Source organism: Gavia stellata, chromosome 28 (assembly GCF_030936135.1).
Source record: "Gavia stellata isolate bGavSte3 chromosome 28, bGavSte3.hap2, whole genome shotgun sequence".
Lineage (NCBI taxonomy): Eukaryota > Metazoa > Chordata > Aves > Gaviiformes > Gaviidae > Gavia > Gavia stellata.
This window is the reverse complement of record NC_082621.1, coordinates 2,930,261-2,949,912: the sequence shown is the minus strand read 5'-3', so window position 1 is coordinate 2,949,912 and position 19,652 is coordinate 2,930,261. Positions and strand designations below refer to the sequence as shown.

The 19,652-nt window shown below is 56.6% G+C and overlaps 2 protein-coding genes and 1 non-coding gene across 3 annotated transcripts; 1 reads left to right on the top strand and 2 right to left on the bottom strand.

Annotated features, from left to right (window-relative positions):
* Window positions 1-233: 233 nt before the first annotated feature.
* Window positions 234-4,853, bottom strand: ABI3 (ABI family member 3). Its single transcript, XM_059830377.1, has 8 exons — window positions 4,737-4,853; window positions 3,543-3,710; window positions 2,509-2,685; window positions 1,771-1,853; window positions 1,486-1,581; window positions 898-1,079; window positions 651-776; window positions 234-394 (listed from the first exon to the last, which is right to left on the bottom strand). The coding sequence occupies exons 1-8, from the start codon at window positions 4,851-4,853 to the stop codon at window positions 234-236; spliced, it is 1,110 nt and encodes a 369-aa protein (XP_059686360.1).
* A 2,594-nt stretch (window positions 4,854-7,447) lies between these two features.
* Window positions 7,448-8,052, top strand: GNGT2 (G protein subunit gamma transducin 2). The gene is made up of 2 exons (XM_009807251.1): window positions 7,448-7,531; window positions 7,927-8,052. Exons 1-2 carry the CDS (start codon window positions 7,448-7,450, stop codon window positions 8,050-8,052), a joined length of 210 nt encoding a protein of 69 aa, XP_009805553.1.
* A 2,724-nt stretch (window positions 8,053-10,776) lies between these two features.
* TRNAQ-UUG (transfer RNA glutamine (anticodon UUG)) lies at window positions 10,777-10,848 on the bottom strand. Its single transcript has one exon. It is a non-coding gene; the product is annotated as a tRNA-Gln (tRNA).
* Window positions 10,849-19,652: the final 8,804 nt, after the last annotated feature.

The window sequence follows — 19,652 nt, the reverse complement described above, 5'->3', positions numbered from 1 at the left end:
AGGCCGGGCAGGGGGGATGCTCTGGGTGCCGGTGGCTGCCAGGGTGCTGCGGTGCCGGCAGTGGCACCCAGTCCGGCTGCCCACGCCAGGGCCGAGCTGTGCCAGACCCCCAGCTGTGCAAAGCCAATGTTCAAAGGCGAAGCGCAGCCCTGCCCGAGCAGGGGCAGGATGCGGCCGCTCCAGGCAGGTGATCCGGGGTGGGGGGGCTGCAGGGGGCTGCCTGCCCTCCACGCTCAGAAGGGCTCCACGTAATTGCCGGGGAAGAAACCTGCTTCCTCGCCTGTGACACCCTCGCACCAGCCGTCCGAGTACCGCCGCGTGACGAAGAGGAGGGCACCGGGCTGGAAGGAGAGCTCGTTGTCCTTCTGCCGCGTGTAGGGGTAGAGGGCCACCACTGCGAGAGGAGGGAGAGAGGGGCCATGGAGCCCGGCAAGGCCACCGCCGGGGACAGGCCACCGCCAGGGACAGGCCACCGCTGGGAAGGGTGGGAGGGGGGGAATGTGAGCAGACGACGGCATCGCTCGCCATCGCAGCCCTGGCCAATGCTGGGGCAGAGTGTGGCCGTCGGTGCCATGGTTCTGGGCAAGGGCTCAACCAAAAGAACCACAGCAAAGAGATTGGTGGGGGGGGGATCTGGGGATCCACCATACCTTTCTCCAGGTAGCTCTCCGGGACCCAGGGGGGGTCCTCTGCGGCAGGCGGTGGCGGCGGTGGTGGAGCCAAATCCTCAAAGTCGGGCAAAGCTGGTGGCAGCGGCGGCTCGAGGTTATCAGGAGCTGCAAAACCCCCACAAAACCGATGGGGGATGAAGGGCTCCATGGGGAGCAGAGGCCACATGCAGCCCCCACCTCCCCACTAACCCCCATGCTGAGCATCCCTGGACCACCGAGCACTCACCTGGGGGCATGAGGTCCAGCGGGGCCACCGCCAGGTCCCCCAGCGGTGGTGGGGACAGGTCCCCGGGCAGAGGTGGTGGTGGCGGGATGGCATCCGCAGGTGGCGGCGGTGGCCCCGGCAGGGAGGGGAGCGGTGGTGGCGCGGGGATGCCTTCACCAGGGGCTGCCGGGGCTCCGCTCGAGCTGGGGATGGAGGATTGGTAGTGTCAGGGTGGGAGGGCCAGGCTGGGGGGCTGGCTCTGCCCCCCCACTCTTTGAATACAGACACTTGTCACCTGCCAGGACAGGGTGCCACTCGCTGCAGTCACCGTGTGGACAGGACATCCCGGTGTCTGTGTGCAAACCCTGTACAAACCCTTTCCCCACTCTGTGCCTCAGTTTCCCCATTGGGGACCCTCTCCAGAAGAGGACATTTTTTGCTCTAGAGACAAGCACTGCCCAGGGCAGTGAATCTCCCACTCCCAAACCCCCTATTTTCCTTCAAAACCCCTTTGCAGCAGAACCTTCCCCGAGCAGCGAGGTGACAGTGGCTGCCCCAGGCTCTCCTGACCCCCCCAGGGCCTCCCGACCCCCCGGGCAGCGCCGGTACCTGACAGATATCAGCGAGGAGGTGGAGGAGGCAGCGGAGAGCTTGCCCTCGGGAACCACGGGTGGCTGGATGGGCTCAGGGACGCGGGTGCTTCTCCTGTGGGCAGAGCAGCCACTGAGCCCCCAGCCCGGCCGGCGGCTCGGCATGGGGATGGGACCCCAATGGCAGCAGCGTCGGGTGAGCCCACAGTGTAGCTGGTGGCTCTGTCCCCACCCTTGTCACCCACTTGGTGACACAGAAAGGCAAAGCCCCCAACCCCGCACGCATCCCCACCCGCAGCCTCACCCCAGGGTGCCCGCAGCCTGTGCCGCTGACTTGATCCCCTTCCGAGACAGGGTGCCCGTGCGGGACAGCTGGGTGCTGAGGTCCTGCGGGCACAGGGAGACACAGAGACACGATGTGTGAGGGTAGTCGCAGCCGCCCCACAAACTCATTGCACCCCAGAGGGCTGCGAACCCCCTCCCACAGGCAGCAGCACCTCGAGTTCTCTGCTGGGGCCCCCCCGACGGAAGCAGCCGAGCGGAAGAAGCTGCCGGCGCTGCGGTGCGGAGGCGGCCGAGAGGCGCCCGCCACCGTGGGAACCGTGGCCCCAGCGCCGCCACTTCCCCTCCGGCCCTGCGGCAGCTTCGTGGGGGCCCGCGCCTGCGAGGCTGCCGATCCCCCCCCACCCTGGGTGCCTTCCTGCGCAGGCAGTTTCGGTGCTGGGAAAGGCACTGTGGGGGTAAGAGCGTCAAAGCTCAGCACCCGCCCCAGTGGCGCTGATGGCCTTTGCTGAGCGTTGTGTGCCTCAGTTTCCCTTTGCTGTATTGGTCCGTGTCCCCCCGCCCCAAGCTGGGACCACCGAGCCCCAGCAGGATGAGTCCTGGAGTGGGCTGCGGGGCACGGACAGACCCCACTTCTCCATCGAGGAGGGGTTTGAGCCCATCTGTGCACCCACCAGTGCAACGCTGGGGACATGGGGACCGAGAAAGCCCATCCAAGCCCCCTCACCCCTGTGGGACATCCTCCTAGCCCTGGGCTGACCTTTATGCCATGGCCGATGTCATCCAGGACGCTGAAGTTGAGGGGTTTCCTGTAGTAGGGCTCCAGGCAGGGCGGGCTGGGGGGGGACATGATCTTCTGGTAGGACGGGAACCTCTTGCTGACGGTCAACAAGCCAATCTCCCGGCGAGACACCTTCTCCTTGTGCATGTCAACCCTCTGCAGAGATGGCATTGTCCCCACTGTCCCATCCCGAGTTCTCCTCACCTCCTGCTGCCGTCTCCAAGCCCCACCACCCTTCCCAGCCCCGTCTCCCTGCCTGAAAGGGAAGGGGCCGCAGGGAAGGATCAGGCTTGAGCCTGAACCCCCCGGCCTGGCCGAAGTCGCAGGGGCAGGTCCTGCTCTGCTCCATCACAGCAGGGCGAGCGATGGCCTTGATGCCACCACAGCGGATCTGGCCCTTCCTGAAGCAGGGGACGGGGGACAGGGCAGTGGCAGGGGGGATGTGTGAGCCTCAGCCACCCATAAGCTGGTTTTCTGCTGCTTCCAGTGTGACCATGGGGTCCTGTGTCCTCCCATGGCTGGAAAGGCTCCAGGCGGCTTCCAAGTGCCAGGAAGTTGGCGAGCAACCATGGGACTCCGCATCAGTATCCCTAAGCTCCGGGAGGACGAGGCTAGTCCCCGGCAAGGGGAAAGCGTGGCAGCCAGGCCAACACTCCGAGCCCCTTCACTCCACTTTGGCTCCTCTGAGATTTCCCGGGCAGTTCCCGTGGTCCCCTCCACTGGGATTTGCAAGTGCCCAGACTGGGAGAACACCCCAGAGACCATTCTCCCAACCCCAGGTGGACTCGTCCCCCCATCATGCGTTGGGTGACCCCCCACCACCACCCAAGGAAGTGGTCTTGCATTTCCACTGCAAGGTGATGCTACGGGGAGGGGCTGACGGGCTTTTCAAGCCGTGGGGAAGGAGGGTCGTCAGCCCCTTCAAGCTGCCCAAACCCCCTTTCCCAGAGCCCACCCCCTTCACAGGACCCAAACCCCAACACGCGCCGGCACCAGTCAGAGGACGGTCCCACCTGGGCCACGCAGCCGACGTCGGCTTCCACCTTCCGCAGCTCGGCCGCCTGCAGGTCCAGCAGCCGGAGGAATGCGGTGGCCAAGCTGCTGACCTGGTACGTCACGCTGGCCAGGGACTGCGTGCTCAGCGCCATCGTCTCCTCCAGCGCCTTCCGCTTGTCGCCTGCCTGGAGGGGGAAACCCAGCCGGTGGGATGAGCCCACCCCACGCGGCCCCCGCTGCCCTCCGTCTTCACGCTGGAGTCACACGGTAGCAAAGATGCTTCCTTCTGCTTTCCAAATGCATCAAACTTCCTCCGGCTCCGCCGGCGGGACACACGGGCACCCGTCAGACAGCGGCGCTCTGCTTTTCCAGCACTGGGGATTCACCGTGAGTCCTCCCCAGGATGATACCGTTTTGGCAGGTGCCGGAACCGAGTGCCTGGCTCAGCCTCCTGCCACCCTTGGGGACAGCCGGCCATGCCACCAGCCGTGCTGGGGACGGCGTCTCAGTTCTCTGAATAGTTCAGCATGTTTCCCCTTCAGCTCCGCTCCGGGGGGTCCAACCCCTTGGGAACAGCCTTGGCGTCTGGCTCGAGCCAGCGAGGCCGCTGACACGGGCTCTGCAAAGCACACAGGGACCCCTGCGGCCAAGACACCTTTCGCAGCAAATAGGGCCAGAACACACCTTTTCCCTCCTATTTCATCCCAAAATCTCCTGCCCCCCCTTCCCTCAGTGGGGGCCACGCAGGGAGGAAGAGGAGGAGGGACGCTGACAGTGGCAGAGCTTCATGCTTGCTCTGCGTGTGCAGGCACCCAGCTCGCCTCTCCCCTGCCAGGAGGCACCTCCGAAACCCTGGGGACAGCCCAGGCAGGACTGGTGTCCCTGGTCCTCTTCCCAGGCTTCTCCAGAGCCACCAAACCCCCGAAGGACTCTCCCTTCATCCCAAACCCACCCTGAAAGCTGAGCAGAAAAGCTGCTGTGGAGCAAGAGGGGAAACTGAGGCACAAGGAAAAAAAAAACCAAACAGCAGCATGCAATGCTCGGTAGAAAGCCAACAGGGATGCTCAGGCTCCCGTCTCCCAAGGGCAGAGCCTTCGCCGTCACCCACCAGCCACCCCTCTAGGACCACCATCTCACCAGGGCTCCCAACTGTCCCCCAGCCCCAAAGCCGCAGCTCATCCCATGTCCCCGGCTGTCCCCGTCCCCCTCACCTGCAGGTAGTTGCTCTCGCAGTAGTCGGCGACCCTGAGGAGGTTGCAGTGGTGGTCGCGCAGGACCTGCCGGCCTGCCGGGATGTCACGCTGCTGCAGCTGCTCCAGCTCCGACATGGTGCCGGGCTCGGCTCCCACTTCCTCCCCGGCCGCCTCGGCGCCGGGTTTTGAAGCTCGCGGCGGCGCTGACGCAGGGCCCGCGGGCGCCGTGGTGTCCCGTCCCCCCGAGGGACACCCCACAGGCGTGGAGCCTGCCCTGGCCACCTTCACATCGTGGCCCTCTGGAGAGCCAGGGGCAGCGAGGAAAGGTGGGGGGCCAGTGGGGAGGAAGCCAACGTGGCCCCAGCCCCACAGGGGATGTGTTGGGGGGCAGCCCCTGGCCGCGGCTGGTGGTCACCTCACTGGGGCAGGGCAGCCACGGTGAAGGACATGAGTCACAGAGGAACCAGCAGCGCAGGGTGGGGGTGAGAGATCGAAAAATATCCCGACCCCCATCTCTGGCACCCGCACCCACCCTCCATGAGCCGCTGCCACCCTCCCAGTGTGTGGGGCTGAGCCTGGCTTGGGCGCATCCAGGGATCCATTCCCTTCCCTTCGCCTTTATCAGCCAGGCAAGAGATACAGCCACGGGCAGCACTTCGACTGCCAGGTCCTCCTCCCTGGAAAAGCCCCGTGCACCCTGCGCACCCCGCACGGCATCGCCCCGGTCACCTGGACCTCGCTCAGCTCAGGGCACAGAGGGATGTGACAAGTGGCCCCACGGAGTCGCCCATCCTTCCCTCGCCCAGGACAGCGTGTCCTTCTCCGTGCTTTGCTAACAACGTTTCATATCCCCACGGGTGAGGCTGTGTGGAGGGCAGGAAATTCCCACTTTCCCGGTTCTTGGAAATGTCCCTCCGCCCTCTCCTCCTCCCACAGACGCTTCCTCGGGGCCTCCCAGGCTCTGTCCTCGGCCCCAGTGACTTTGCAGGAGCCAGGCAGGAGCAAACCCATGTTAGGGCTTGGCCCTTCCTGAGCCCGCAGCCCCACTAGCACAAGAACGAGGGAAATGATGAATTTCCTCCAGCACCAGCCTGGCTCCTCACACCCTGAAGGACCAAGAGCCGCCCAAGCTGCTCCCGGCCCCCGACGAGGCTGCGCCAGCCCCCCGAGGTCCCCTCGCCCCAGCTCCCCTCCTCTCCATCCCCTCCTAAACTCCATGAAAGCTGCTCTGATTCCCACAGGGGACATTCCCGCTGTCCCAGCCAGGGCAGGACCCAGACACCCGTGCCAGGGGCTCAAGGGCTTCCTGGTTGCCCTTGTTGTGGAGTTACCCACCCCACAAAGTGCTTCTTCACCCCACCCTTCCTCCCTCATCCTCACCCTCCCCGCAGCCCCACCACCGATTACCCGGGGCTTTGAGGCTAATGCCCAACACCTGACCAGCTTATTCACTTGAGTCTATTATCAGCTTACGGAGCAAAGACATCTGCTCTCCGCTACCCTCCCAGAGAGCCGAAGGAGTCTTCAAGCCTGGATCTGGAGAGCAAAGGTCCAGTCGACGGCGTCTCCCCTTGGATGGATCTCTGAACGTCTCCACCGCTGAGAGGGGCAGCCCCTCGTCCCCGGAGGTAAGTGGCTTCGCTCCCTCCAGGTACAAATGGCATCGTGGGGTCCACCTGGTTTGGGAGCCACCTTCTCCATGGGTTGGTAGGACGGCTGTGCTGCGGCTTTCGGCTCCTCACGCTCTGCTGCGAGCATCTCCCGGGGCCAGCTGTGCACCGAGGGCATCCATGGGGAGAGGAGCACTGGGCACACACGCCGTGAGAGCAGCTGCAGAAAAACAGCGGGGTCTGGGACACACAGGCTTGATGCCTTCCAAAGCAGGGCCAAGGCACGTTTCAGCTTAATCACATATACTTTTTTTATTTAAAAGGTTGTGGCCAGGCTTTTAAACTAAAGTTTTAACATGGAACAGATCTCAACAGCGCAGGCCAGCTGTGCGGAAATCTCACATAACCCTTGGATGGGCTTTTGTGAAAGAAGAGCTGGGCTTTTCCAGCCCACACAGTCCCAAAATCCTTCTGTCGCAGCAAGCGACAGGTTTGCAAGCAATGCCTCTGCATTCAAATAGGCGAGTTCACAGCAATGAAGGGGCCATAATCCACGTTATCGCTTACCTGGGGGGAAGGCACAAGGAGGGGCAAGAAGAAGAAGAAAAAAAAAATTTAGTTCCTTAGAAAACCTGCAAAGATGCTCTTGCCTAGGCACAGGATACTGATCAGGAAGGTCTAGTTTGCAGATCTGGGCATCCAAGTTCTCCTACGAGGCTGCTGCTCCAACAGCCCCGAGGCAGCGGCTTTTCTCCGCCGGCCCCACTGAACAGGCCACATCGTGTCTTGGGGAAAGAGCCTCTGGGGCAGCAAAAGACCTCTTTAAAGACCAGGCTGGATCCTCCACCACTGCCCCTCAAACTGCATCTGTCGCTCGATGTGCCTGCTGAGAACAAGCAAACAAAAATCTGGTTACAGCAGATGTTACAAGGGTTCTGAAAGGTGCCTCCCGCCTTGGGTTTTTTTTTTTAGCATCAGCCCATGTCTCACCATGGGGGGAGCTGAGACATTAGGTACATTTGCAATACTATTAGGGCCGAAGCAATAGTCCTAATGCGCCTTAGAAGCAGCCCAGCTATACACTAAGAACGAGCCATTTCCCTGCGGTTACAGGGCAAAATGGCTCAGGACATGACAGAGAAGGAGCTGCTGAAGATGGAGTTGGATCAGCTGAAGAAGGAGGTGAAGAACGAGAGGCAAATGGTGAGTTTTTTCCCCCAAAACGCAAAGGGGCCGTTCCCCGGGGTAACTTTCTGACCTGATTGTGCTGCAAAGGAACAGAACCACAACACCTGAAATTAAACCTCAAATACAGGCAGAAGTATGTGCATTCACACCTCTCCCCTCAAGGCAAACATCGCCCTTGGGCTTAGCCCTACGTTTCAGAGCTGAGGGGCTGCAGCCCCACACCCCGTGAGGTGCCCATAGCACCTTGGGGATGCTCTTGGGGACACCCCATGCTGGGTGGGATGTTCATGGCCACGGTTCCCCTCTCCTGGCTGCACGTACGGGTTCTTAGGGAGCCGACGAGCAGGAGCGCAGCTCTGCAGCGGGAGTTTGTTCCCGTAACCCATGCAGAGCATCTCCTTCCTTGGCAGGTCTCCAAGACCGGCAAAGAGATCAAGGAGTACATCGAGTCCATGGCGGGTGAGGACCCGCTGCTGAAAGGAGTCCCCGAGGACAAGAACCCCTTTAAGGAGAAGGGTGGCTGTACGATAAGCTGACACCCCCCCACACCACCGCTGTCACCGCTGGGCACAGGGATATTCTTGTGTGCAAGCCAAGACTGTCAGAAACCTGCTTTCCCTGTAGTCTGACCTCAGCACTGGGGAGTCCAGAACCAAAGCGTAGTGCATCTAAAGGACGGCAAAAGAAAAAAGAAAAAAAAAAAGAAAAAAAGAAGAAAAAAAAATTACCCCACTGCCAGCGGAGATGAGGTTCAGCAGCCAGCGCAGCGTGTGCGTTTGTGCTCTCACGGCTGATTTACATTTGGTTTCCTGAAAGAAAAACTTCTGCATTTTTAGCAGCCAGCAGCAAACTGGGCTTTAATGAAACCACAGAGCTGTGTCTGGTCTCAGACTTCTCCAAGCAGCCCAACCCCAGAGCCGAGCCCCGGGCTTGCTGCAGAAGAGCCTCCCAGAGGGACCTTCCTCAAGCCGTTTCCTCTGGGTGCCTCAGTTTCCCCATCTGGCACAGAAGGGCAATACCCACCCTGCTGCTTTGAGGCTTCCAGGGGTCTGAAGCTTTATTCTCTTTATTTCTACACATCCCCCTCAGCCGGTGACCACCGCTGCCCATCACTCCTACAGCCCACAGCTTGCACCCACTACGCACCTTACATCGAGAGCCAGGGGATGGCCAGAGCAGGGCTGGGTGTGCTTCACCCAACACAGGGTAGGGCACGGGAAGGAGCAAGGCCCCAGGCAGCTTGTTCAAACCCTCACCCCACCTCTTGGTCTTGCTTCCTCCCCTGGAAACCCCCTGGCAGCCGAGGGAAAGCAAGCCCAGGGCTGCCGGGTCCTGCCTGCAACCGCGGTGGCTCCGAGCACTGCCTCCGCTTCACCGTCAGCTCCCATCCGCTGCCGCGACCAGGCCCTGTATGGGCAGAGGGGCTGCAAAGTTCTTGTCCCACCACGTCCCATCAATGACGGGGATGACTTGGAGCAGGCAGTTTGGGGGGCAGCAGCTCCCTGGAGCAAGACAGGACTTGCCAAACCCTAAGCTAGCAATGCCAGACCATGATCCTCCTGCTCCCAAGGGCAGCTTTTTTCTAGGATAAATTTCATCCCCTGCTTGACCGGAAAAGCACATCAGCTGGGGCACAGCCAGCTTCTGAGTTCAGCAGGGTGATACTTTGAGGAAGATTTGTGCGGTTTCTTGTTTGGGGTTTTTTTGGGGGGTGTTTGGGGGTTTTTTTGTTCTTGTTTGTTTTTTAAATCCATTACAGCTACTCTCCAAAACTTCCCCAGATGATCAACCCCAAACAGAAGCAGCAGCTCTTTTTATTTCTCAGAGTCCCTCAGGTCCCATCCTTGCCACAGGCTGTCCCCATCCTGCTTCTGCTTCATGTCAGCCCACCTCCGACATCGCAGCAGCCCTCAGGCCCACGGCGAAACGCTTCCCTCAAAGCCCAGACCTCTGCTTGGAGGTTACACATGTCCCATGGCAGATTTAGACACAGCAAAGACGATGGCCGCAAACGCAGGGCAGGATAAAACCTCTTCCACCCCTTGGAACAGGGTGTTTGGGAAAAGATGACGGTGCAGCAGGTAGCTGCTCCCTGTTGGGAAGGGTGTGGGTCTACCACGATGCTGGTGGCTGCTGCTGGGGCTCCAGGAGCATGTGGAGACGGGCCTGGGAGTTGTTTAAATGCTGTGCTTGCAGGGAAATTGCTTTCAACCTTGCTTGGAGCAGCATTCTCCTGCCTGCTGGGCCACTGTTTGGTCTCATCGATGGGCCGGCCCTGCTCAGCACCACGTCCACGGGGCGCACGGGGTCCCTCGGCACTCCAGCCCCAGAGACACCCCAAGACGGGGCTCCCCAGCTGCGGATGGACACAAGGAAGAGGCTTTTCCTCAGGTGGGGGGTCCCCACCGCTCCTCTGCAGCCAGCACCTCCGCTCCGCATACCTCCCTAGCCAAAAGAGACAAAAATAAAGGTGGTTTACTTCTTTCCTGCAAATGCTAAATAAACCTGCCAGCTCGATCACGGCCTCTGTCTTTCTTGCGGCAGTGAGGGGCAAGATGGGGCTGGTGGCCTGCGCCTGGGCCGTGCCAGGGCCCGGCTCCTGGGCCAGAGCTGAGCGCCGGAACCCGGGCTGCCCTAATCCGGGGCGCTCACCCGGATGCGGCCTGGTTTCCTGCACTCCCAGGGGATTGACCCGTTAATTGATGTTACACAGCTGGAAACCTGCGTCAGAGCCAGCTAAGCCGCTGCTGAAGGGATTCGGGACGCTTCTGGCCCTACAGCGGCTTAAGCCAGGGCCGGGCCTTCGGGGCCGTTTCCGCCGAGGCCCCTCACACGGCCCACCCGCGTCCGCGAACCCCACCGTGACGAGGCCTCGGCCTCCGCGGAGCCGCTACGCTGTAACGCCGCTACGAGGCGGTGTCGCTACACTATAACGCGGTGCGAGGCGGAGCGCAGCGCGCTTCCAGCCAATAGCAGCGCGGAGAGGCGAGAGTGTCAGCCCGCGCGCCCAATCAAAGCCGGAAGCTGGGGGAACGCCCGCCATCCTCTGCCCCGCCCCGCCGCTCCCGCGCATGCGCAGTGAAGAGCAGGCGCCCCCGCACAAAATGGAGCCTGGCGGGGGCCGGGAGGGCGCAAGGCGCCGGGTGGGGCGGGGGGGACGCCGGTGCTGCGGTCCGCCCGCTCCCCCGCGTTCCGGTTCGTAGCCATCTCCCGCCGCGTTACCGGAGCTGCGGCGGAGGAGGGGGCACAAAAAGAACGCGAGGTCCCACCGAGATTTGAACTCGGATCGCTGGATTCAAAGTCCAGAGTGCTAACCATTACACCATGGGACCGCTGGGTGCACAGGCCGCCGCCGCGCCCTCAGTCTGTCCCGCCGCCTCCCACGGGTGAACCCCGGTCCCACGCCCCGGTTGACCCCCCCCGCTGTAACAGCGGGACTCCGCTTCGCACCTCCCTCCCCGCTCCGGTACTGCCCGTTCCGCTGTCCGTGTACCCCGGGGATGGTCCCGCGCCGTTGCCGGCCGTGGGGGGATGCGGGGGGACCGTCCCGTCCGTGTGTGTGTCCCCCCCCCTGCGCCGCGGGCAGCCTCCGCACCCTCCCGGGGGGGCTCAAGGGCACCGAGAGCGACCGGACGGTCGCTCTCGGTGCCCTTGAGCCCCCCCGGGAGGGTGCGGAGGCTGCAGCGCGGTTGGGGAGCAGCGCCGGTGCTGCACGGCCGGGATACAGCTGCATCCCCGCGGGGGGGGGGGGGGGCTTTGCAGAGGGTCCATCCCCCGCTCCCGGCACCCCCGGGCAAGCAAATTATATTAATTAGTCCTACAAACCCCGTTAAACCACAGTACCGGCCCCATTTGGGTGCCACCGGCACCCAGGACAGACTGTAGCATCCTCGGGGATGTCCCCGAGCTTAACCGCTGCGCCCTCCTCCTCGTCCGCAACCCTCAACACCCATTTCCCCCCTTTCTGTCTTTATTTCCCCCTCTATTTATTTCCCCCTTTCTGTCTTTATTTCCCCCTCTATTTATTTATTTCCCCCCTTTCTGTCTTTATTTCCCCCTCTATTTATTTATTTCCCCCTTTCTGTCTTTATTTCCCCCTCTATTTATTTATTTCCCCCTTTCTGTCTTTATTTCCCCCTCTATTTATTTATTTTCCCCTTTCTGTCTTTATTTCCCCCTCTATTTATTTATTTCCCCCCTTTCTGTCTTTATTTCCCCCTCTATTTATTTACTTCCCCCCTTTCTGTCTTTATTTCCCCCTCTATTTATTTCCCCCCTTTCTGTCTTTATTTCCCCCTCTATTTATTTCCCCCCTTTCTGTCTTTATTTCCCCCTTTCTGTCTTTATTTCCCCCTCTATTTATTTACTTCCCCCCTTTCTGTCTTTATTTCCCCCTCTATTTATTTATTTCCCCCCTTTCTGTCTTTATTTCCCCCTCTATTTATTTATTTCCCCCCTTTCTGTCTTTTATTTCCGCCCTTCTGTTTTTATTTCCCCTTCTATTTATTTATTTCCCCCTTTCTGTCTTTATTTCCCCTTCTATTTATTTATTTCCCCCCTTTCTGTCTTTATTTCCCCCTCTATTTATTTATTTCCCCCCTTTGTCTTTATTTCCGCCCTTCTGTTTTTATTTCCCCCTCTATTTATTTATTTCCCCCTCTATTTATTTATTTCCCCCTCTGTCTTTATTTCCCCCCTTTCTGTCTTTATTTCCCCCCTTTCTGTCTTTATTTCCCCCTCTATCTATTTATTTCCCCCCTTTCTGTCTTTATTTCCCCCTCTATTTATTTATTTCCCCCCTTTCTGTCTTTATTTCCCCATTTATTCCCCCCTCTATTTCTTTCCCCCCATTTATTTCTTTCCTCCCCTCTATTTATTTCTTTCCCCCTCAAATCCATAAAAACACACAAACACTCTATATAATTTTTTTTTGCTTGTTTGTTTTTTTTTTTCTCTTTATTTTTAAAAATGAAACAGTGGAGTAAAGCGGTTTGTGGCAGGAAAAAAAAAAAAAAAAAAAACAACAACCTCACTGGAAGAGAAATGGAGCCCACGTCCATCCATAATCCCAACTCCACATCCAAGCCAACAAACTGCCTCACGCGAGGGGACAAGGGAAGAACACGGATTAGAAGAGGCGAGGAGGAGAGGGAGGGGGGAAAAGGCAAAAAGAAACAAATCAGCTGAAAAGAGGAAAAACAATATCATTACAGGAAAGTACAATTTTTTTTTCTGAATAGCCTGAAATTGTATTGGGGCGGCTACCGGGAGAGGCAGCACCCTTGGGTGCACCCGTCCCATGGACGAGGAGGTGCTGGGTGCTCCCGGCATTGAGGTGCAGAGTGATGTGACGCCCCAAATACGGCTTGATCACCCCCCTCGTGCTGCCATCAACCCGCTGCCACCGTCCTGCCCCCCCCAAAAAAAAGCCGCTGGGAAAAAAAAAAACAAACCAAACCATCGACTGCGATTCCCCCAGCAAAAAAACGGGGTTCAGCCCCGCCAGGCCGGGGAAGCGAGGAGGATGGAGGTGTACTGCGGATGGAAGGAGTAAATATCCAAGTTCAAAAGGAAAAAAAAAAAAAAAAAAAAAAAAGAAATGGAAGGTTGAGCATTAGAAAAAGAAATAATCAGTCACAACCAAACATTTCGGACTGCTGAGGTCTGGAGCTTTTACAACTAATGACCACTTTAAAGTGAAAAGAAAGCCCATAAATTCTATTTTTAAAGATTTTTCTTTGGAAAAAGAGAGTAATTTTTTTTTTCCCCCTAAACTACAGCATGTGGAGTTGCCACTACCTAGTTTTTTATCTATTGTCACTAAGAGGTAGATAAACAAAAATGAATTGGTTATATATAAGGTCGTGCCCCCGGGTTTGACGGGCGGTGAAGCTGAGCGGCTCCACGGGCACCGGCCGCTCGGGGCTCTCGGGAAAATCTCCGGCTTTGCGGGGGGTTTCGCCTCCTCTGCAGCCACCCTAAAATTTGCCGGGTTTCAATTCGGCCGCAGGAGCCGACGGAGGCGGCAGTGGCACAGGAGGGGTCGTGGTTTAGGGCCAGATTTCCTCCTGAAGTCAAGGAATTTGATCCCGAGATGAATCCGGATGCGCTTCGAACGAACCGACGCAATTAACTGCTGGGTAACAAACGCTCACACCAATTACGTCCATTTCAAGGATTACTTTCTGCCCTGATTCCAGTCAATCCCATCGATTTCCTGGGATGATCTGCCAACAGCGATGGGAGCGCCCGGCGAGCCCAGCGCCGTTCCCTGCCTCCCGTCCCTGCCGCGGGCAGCTCTGCCGGGGCCGTGCGCTGGATCAGCCCTTCCCCGCCCCGAAACATCGGCAAACTCCTTCCCACTGGACTTAGTGTTGCTTTGCAGTGACCATTTCCCAAACCGGTCAAAAAAAATGGCTTCAGTTCTGTCGTACATCCCGACTCCTGGGGCTTAAATTATTAATTACTTTTTTTTTCTTTTAAGCAAAAAAAATCCCTTTCGGTGTTAGCTCGTGCTCATCTGCAGCACCCAAATAACTTTCCACGGTTCGTAACCCACCGCTCTGCCGTGCCAGTGGGCACGGGTTGCTGCCACAGTCTGGCAGAGCATCCCACCGCCACTGCGGTCCGGCAGAGCATCCCACCGCCGAGCCCTGGCAGAGCATCCCACCGCTGCCGCAGTCCGGCAGAGCATCCCACCGCCGAGCCCTGGCAGAGCATCCCGCCGCCGCCGCGGTCCGGCAGAGCATCCCACCGCTGAGCCCTGGCAGAGCATCCCACCGCTGCCGCAGTCCGGCAGAGCATCCCACCGCTGAGCCCTGGCAGAGCATCCCGCCGCCGCCGCGGTCCGGCAGAGCATCCCACCGCTGAGCCCTGGCAGAGCATCCCACCGCTGCCGCAGTCCGGCAGAGCATCCCACCGCCGAGCCCTGGCAGAGCATCCCGCCGCCACCGCGGTCCGGCAGAGCATCCCACCGCTGAGCCCTGGCAGAGCATCCCGCCGCCGCCGCGCCGCCGCTCTGAGAGGTATTCATCTTCAACAAAAACCTAAAGAATTCTGTAACGTACAGTAAAGCAGCAGGGATCAAAACGCACACCCGAGTCAGCCCGGGGCTGACTTTTCAAGGGGTCCGACTTGGCCACTATCCCATCCCACCGCCCTCCCGGCACCCCTGGGAGCCTTCCTCATCGGCTCTCCTCTTCCTCCTCCTCCTCCACCACGCAGCTCTCCCTAACCGCGGGGCGGAAAGCCAGGACGCCAAAACTGCCTCCCCACCAGCCGGGAGGGTGTCTGCGGAGCTCGAGGGTGCCGGAGGCCAGATCCTGCCGCGGGGGGTGGTGAGGGACCCCCCGTCCGTCCCTCGGGGCTCCCCGTCAGCTCTGAGGTAGTTTGCACGTGTACGTTTCCAGCTCGCAGCACCTGCACGGTCTCCAAAAAAATTCATGATTTAAGAGCCTCTGGCTGGTTTCGCTCTGCTCTGGATCTCATCCACAATCACAAATGAGTTAAAAAAGAAACAAAATTAAAAAAAAAATAAATCCGAAGATAAGAAGAAAGGCTGATTCGACCAAATGGGGACGCATTTCTCTCCTCCCCCACGCACCGCCAACGCGGAGCCGCCGTCGGGCATCCCGAATTAATTCTAGCCTTGAACAGTTATTGCCAAGCACCCGCTCCGAGGCCGCTTCCCAAGCGCCGGCTACCCGGCCCGTGGCCACCCGCCTCCGACCAGCAGCCCGAAGCCTCCCGAGCTCAAGCACCGCTCGTTCCCGCTGCCCCATCACCGCTCCCGGCTCCCAAAGCAAATCCGTAGCCAAATCCTGCACCCTTCGGCCAGGAACGCCCGCAGCCGGACTCGGCACGGCACAACCCGAGCGGTCGCCGGGAGCCAGCGTGTTATGAGGATGCTTAAATATTTCCGTGCCCTCTCAGGAGAATACGTGTTTCACAGGATCACACCGATTTCATCCAAACAAAACAAAAAGCTACAATGGAAAAAAGAAATTAAAAATGACTGGAAAAAAAAAAAAATCAGACACCCCCCCCCCCAAAAAAAACCCACCTCGGTTACTAAATTCTCCGAAAACAAGAAAGTTCCAAAAATATCAAAAGCCTATGTGTGTGGACCAGCAGGGGACAGGGAGGGAAGACCTACATCAATAAAAAGAAATTAAATTAAAGAAATGTCTTCAACTGTCTTATAGCAAGTCTGCGTTTCTGATCTTTTTTTCAGAGTCTAGAAAACACTCAAAATAGTTGGAGCTAGAAATTTTAAAAGATTTTTTTTTTTTCTGGCACTGATTAACTATCTGACTAACTTTTACTGCTTTTTTCTTTTTTTTTTTAAATGCACTAAAAAAAAAAATAAAAACCAACCCAAAACCTAATGCCCAGGAAACATAAAATGTAGCTTAGAGGCAGTTTCTTTTCAATATTTACAATGGATTTTCCTCTAGTTTGACTCCGTAAAACCCTTCCACGCTCGTCAGCCGGGTCAGGCTGCCGGGCGGGAGCGCGGCCCCGGCATCGCTGCTGAACCCACGGATGCTCTTAGCAGCCGAGAAAGCGTTCAGAGCTTGGAAGAGAAAAAACATTAGCTGGGATTTGGGGATTTTTTTGTTTCCTTTTTCTCTTTTCCTCCATCTGAATGGCAAAAGACGACTCTGACAGCATTAAAATGAGGCGAACCCCCAAACCCAAGTCTCTCCATAGCGCGGCGGCGGCTCGTTCCGGCGATGCTTTGCACGGGATACAACACTGAGGAGCGCCATGTGCTTCCGAGACGTGAACTTGTTCACCCTCACACCAGCCCTGCGAGGCAGGAGAGCAGCATCACCCCTCCCCAGGGGGAAACTGAGGCACGCAGAAGTGCTTTGCTTGCTTGCTTTCCTTTTTGCCCCGTGGCAGGAGAGCCAGCCAGCGGCACAAGCCCTGCCTGCAACCCCTCCCCGGCACGACCCAGCGAGCGGAAACCCATTTTACCTCGTTCCCCTCTCCTGCCCGGAGGCTCCCTACGTCCCCCCTGCCCCAACTTAAAAACTCCGCACCCCTCCTCACCCCACGGATGTGTCCGGACAGCAGCTGATCCCCCGCGCGCCCCAGGACAGGGCACAGGGCTGGGGCTGCTCATGGGGATAAAAAAACCCATAAAAATGGAAAAAAAACCCAAACCCACATTATTTCTGCTAGGATAAAAACACGGCAGAGAGGAGCCGACGGCGCCGCTCACCCCTCCGTGCGGAGGTTTCCCCTAAATTACCTTTTATTCTGGTGCAAAGAGAGCGGCTAGAGGAGCTGCCGCGGGGTTGGGGAGCCTTCCTGCTTGTTTTCGGGGTTCTCTACAGCTTTTTTTTTTTCCTGCTTATTCGTTCCAGGCCTGATCCAGGGCTCGGCTCGCGTCTCCTGCCACCCATCTCACCAGCCAGCCGCGCCGGGCATCCCGGTTTATCCCGCTTTCACTCTTCCCAGCTCACGCTTGGCTCCGGAGAAATACGGGAGATGCTCGGAGGCGTCTTCCTTACTGCAAATCACTTTATATAAATAATTTCCCTTGGGAAAACAAAGATATTCCCCCCCCAGAAAAAAGAAAAGCACCGATTGCTCCTACGTTACGGCAACGGGACCGGCTTGGGGAGGGGGAAGCATCGAAGATTTCCCTGAATCATCACATTTTAGGTCAAGATCTTCTCACTGCAACAACCAGATCAACAGGACTGGGGGTGCTTGGGGTGGGATTTGGGTTTGGGGGGGTTTTTTTTGTATCCCTCAATGATACAGTTTGAACCAGTTATCAAAAACGCTTGCTGTTGGAAAAGACCATTATAATCACCGATGTCTGAATACACTGTTCTGTGCAAGGCTGGGACAAAAAAAAAAAAAAAAAAAAAAGTAGAGAGCCAGAGATTTCAAGTAATAAGAAACTTTTTCCCTAGGACAAATGCCCATCTTCCTTAAAAAAAAAAAATTAAAAAAAAATGAGGAAAACCCCGCGGAAGCCCCTCTCCCACCACCCTGAGGGGCAGGAGCTGCCAGCCGGGCGCTGCCAAGCCGTAGTTTTGCTCCTTTAACCCCAAGTTTATGGGATAAAAAGGGTCAGCGTTTCCCTACCAGCAGCGAGGGGCCGGATCCCGCGGTCCTCACCCACCCCAAGTAACTTTGGGAGGGGGAGAGGCGGCGGGATGGGGACGGCAGCGCCCACCGCTCCCCCATTCACTTTACCACCACTGAATTTGTTATGTTTTTTAACCAACATTCAAAAAAAGGTCTTTTTCCTGCAGGTACAGGGAAAGATAGCAAGATGGGACTTAAAAAAAACCCAACCCTGTGAACCTTTTAGAGCGGGCAGAGAGGTTCAGGCCCATCGGTCCTCAAGGTTGGATTATTCTTCTCTCTCCTCGATGTGCGTTTATATTAAAAAAATTGGCTCCCATTAATTTCTCTCTCTCTCTCCTTCTCACTTTTTTTTTTTTTTTTTTAAATTGCTTATCCTCGGTAAAACGGAGGCAAATCTCTGTAAAATATTTAACAGCATCATAGTGGAGAAGATGGTTCGACGTTGCCTCCGTGGCAACACAGGAGGCCGATTCGTTTGGGTTCTGGGATATATATAAATATATATATATATATATATATGGCTTCCAAGTGTTTGAAAAAACAATCGCCTGAGCTGGTGCGGTTTAAATACCAGCAAACCCCGTGTACCCCACTTTGCATAGTCAACGCTGCCTAGGAGTCCGTCCTCGCATCCCCGGGATGTGGCAGATTTCTGATCCCAAAGCTCTTTAATAACTTGATTTCTTGATGGAGTTGGATCGAGAAAGGCCTTTCAGCCAGTGGCGGGTTTTGGTAAATTTAATTAAAAAGAAAAAAAAAAAAAATTAGAAAGAAATTAAGTTTTTTCCAATTGAAAAAAGTTGGTGGGCTCCAATTTGTCCAAGGTCTCGAAGAGTCGCGACATCTGACAGCTCTTGTGTTGCGGTGAAATTCATTAACTGGCTTGAAAAGGCCAAAAAATAAAAAGAAGCTGCTGCCATCTTTTCCACTATGTCTGAAATTCCTGTCGTTCTCCATAGAGAGCTCATAACACTTGGTTACCTGCACATAACTCCTGGCTCATAAGAAATTATGAAACTTAAGTTCTCTTTTCATTAAAAAAATAAAATATTCAAGACTATCAGCTTTTATATAAAATATCAGCAAGCCCAAAAAAAAAAAAAAAAAAATCAATTGCTGAGGTAACTTCATACCTTGAGGTAGCTTTTTTTTTCCTTTTCTCGTCTTTTTTTTTTTTCTTTTTTTTTTTCTTTTTTTTTTTCTCTCGTTGCTCAAACACACAGCAATACCTGGCCTTCCCCCACATCTCCCTGTTGTTGCAATGGTTTAAAGGACAGTAACTGCTGCCGTGTTCCCTTATCAACGAACCACCCGCCTTCCTGACGCCGCGTGAGCTGAATTTCAAGCCGGGTTTGGCTTTTGGGGGATGCGCCCAGGAAAACGCCTGCTCGAGCGGGAGGGCTGGTCTCCACTTTGGAAAATAAACGGGTAAAACTTCAGTGCGAGATTTGTTCCAAATTCCCTCCTTTTAGCCCCAGACTGGCTCGCCCGGGAGGGGGTTGCTCCCAGGTCTCCTGCCTGGTGGGCGCGGGATCCAGCATCATCCATCTCCCCCAAAATTAATCCCTATTTTGCTTTTCCACCCAATTTGCGGGAAAATCAGCGTAAATCCACATTTCGGCTGGATTTGCAGCAGAAAAACGCGGCGCGGGGGCTCGGCCGGGGGCTGCCCCAGCCCCGCCGTGGAGACAAGACCTTCCCCTGCCTGGAAGAGGCAATGGCAGCAGTTACTGTCCCTTCCAAATACTCAATATTAAAAACAAATCATTAAAATATATCTAAAATATAAAATCCACATAAGAGTGACGGGAATCAGTAACCATATTACATTCGTTTGACATATATATTTGGTATCGTCTCATGAGAACAGTTATTCTTTCTGCAGAAAGGAGGGTGGTGGTTGGTTGCTTTTTTTTTAAATAATGAAAAAAATATCTTTATAAACTAATAAAAATGTGCCAGATTTCAAGAATATTTTTTCCCCACCTAGAGAGATTTGGAGGGGGGGGAATAAGACACAAAT

Excerpts from the sequence above, each read along its gene's own strand:
- ABI3 (XM_059830377.1), bottom strand. The coding sequence starts at position 4,853 with ATGTCGGAGCTGGAGCAGCTGCAGCAGCGTGACATCCCGGCAGGCCGG. Across the intron at positions 3,711-4,736 it reads GCGAGAGCAACTACCTGCAG|GCAGGCGACAAGCGGAAGGC; the intron begins GTGAGGGGGACG and ends TTCCCCCTCCAG. Across the intron at positions 1,582-1,770 it reads CAGGCTGCGGGCACCCTGGG|GAGAAGCACCCGCGTCCCTG; the intron begins GTGAGGCTGCGG and ends CTCTGCCCACAG.
- GNGT2 (XM_009807251.1), top strand. The coding sequence starts at position 7,448 with ATGGCTCAGGACATGACAGAGAAGGAGCTGCTGAAGATGGAGTTGGAT. Across the intron at positions 7,532-7,926 it reads TGAAGAACGAGAGGCAAATG|GTCTCCAAGACCGGCAAAGA; the intron begins GTGAGTTTTTTC and ends CTTCCTTGGCAG.